This window comes from Malurus melanocephalus, unplaced genomic scaffold (assembly GCF_030028575.1).
Source record: "Malurus melanocephalus ecotype Western Australia unplaced genomic scaffold, MMel_1.1 scaffold_3282, whole genome shotgun sequence".
In the NCBI taxonomy this organism is placed as follows: domain Eukaryota; kingdom Metazoa; phylum Chordata; class Aves; order Passeriformes; family Maluridae; genus Malurus; species Malurus melanocephalus.
In genome coordinates this window covers 1-1315 of record NW_026626514.1, presented here as the reverse complement: position 1 = coordinate 1315, position 1315 = coordinate 1, and the positions used below count along the sequence as shown (strand labels likewise).

At 57.0% G+C, this 1315-nt stretch overlaps 1 protein-coding gene across 1 annotated transcript in view; it reads right to left on the bottom strand.

Moving 5' to 3' along the window:
* Positions 1-925, bottom strand: part of LOC130588081 (ras-related protein Rab-5B) — a gene marked incomplete at its 3' end in the record, with an annotated part of 4230 nt that extends 3305 nt beyond the window's left edge. The window contains exon 1 of the mRNA XM_057389037.1: positions 174-925. Within this exon, the coding sequence (XP_057245020.1) occupies positions 174-408 (235 nt within the window). The remainder of the gene's footprint in view (positions 1-173) is intronic.
* Between the last annotated feature and the right edge of the window lie 390 nt (positions 926-1315).

Sequence of the window (1315 nt, the reverse complement as noted above, 5' to 3'; positions counted from 1 at the left end):
TTTTGGGTGCACTCACCACACCCCAAATCCCACCCCAGATTTCCCCCAAAGCCTTTTGGGTGCACTCACCACACCCCAAATCCCACCCCAGATTTTCCCCAAATCCTTTTGGGTGCACTCACCACACCCCAAATCCCACCCCAGATTTCCCCCAAACCCTTTGGGGCGCTCACCGCCGATGGTGCTCTCCTGGTACTCGTGGAACTGGCCCTTGACGAAGCGCAGCACCAGGCTGGATTTGCCCACGGCCGATTCTCCCAGCAGCACCAGTTTGAACTGGCAGATCTTACTGGGCTGGGAGTGCCCGTTGGGCCGCTGGGCCCCGCGGCTCGCCATGGCCACGGCGGGACGGCTGCGATCGGGATGGCCTGCGGGGAAACGGGGACACCCTTGGGATGGGGTCACCATAATGGGATTGATCCTTGTGGGGTGGGATCAGCCCATTGGGATGGGATCACCATAATGGGATTGACCCCTTTGGGGTGGGATCAGCCCATTGGGATCAACCCCATTGGGATGGGGTCACCATAATGGGATTGACCCCTTTGGGGTGGGATCAGCCCATTGGGATCGACCCCTTGGGATGGGGTCACCATAATGGGATTGACCCTTTCGGGGTGGGATCAGCCCATTGGGATGGGGTCACCATAATGGGATCGACCCTTTTGGGGTGGGATCAGCCCACTGGGATCGACCCCTCTGGGATTTCTCCCCAAATAAAACTGGGATCCCTTCCTAACAGAACATTCAGATCTCGCCCTAAAAAACACTGGGATCCCTTTTTATCGAAATATTGGGATCATTCCCTGAAAAACACTGCGTTCCTTTCCTATTTCCTCCCGGAATACCGGGATTGTTACCCACTTCCAGGGGATCCCAAATGCCAGGGAATCAAATTCTGGGTAAACCCCAATTCCAAGGAATCCCAACCTCTGGGAAAACCCCAATCCTAGGGAATCCCAAATTTTGGGGGATTCCCAAACCTAAGGAATCCCAAATTTGGGGGGATGTCCGGCTCCAGGCAGAGATCAAAACCCCCACTGAAAAGGGGGGAAAGACCCCAAAAATGGGGAGGAGGCAAAATGCACCCCCCGAATAGGAGAACAAACCCTAATAATGGGAAGGAAGCGAAAAACCCGCCCCAGAATCTGGGGAAAGACCCCAAAAATGGGAAGGGGGAGAAAAAACCCCTCCAGAACGGGAGTCCCCGCATAACGAACCAGCGCCGCTCCCCTCGGCCAAAACGCGGCCAGGCCCCGACCCCTCCGAGAGCTCCCGGCGCTCCCAACCCCGAACCCACCGGGACGAGGCGACC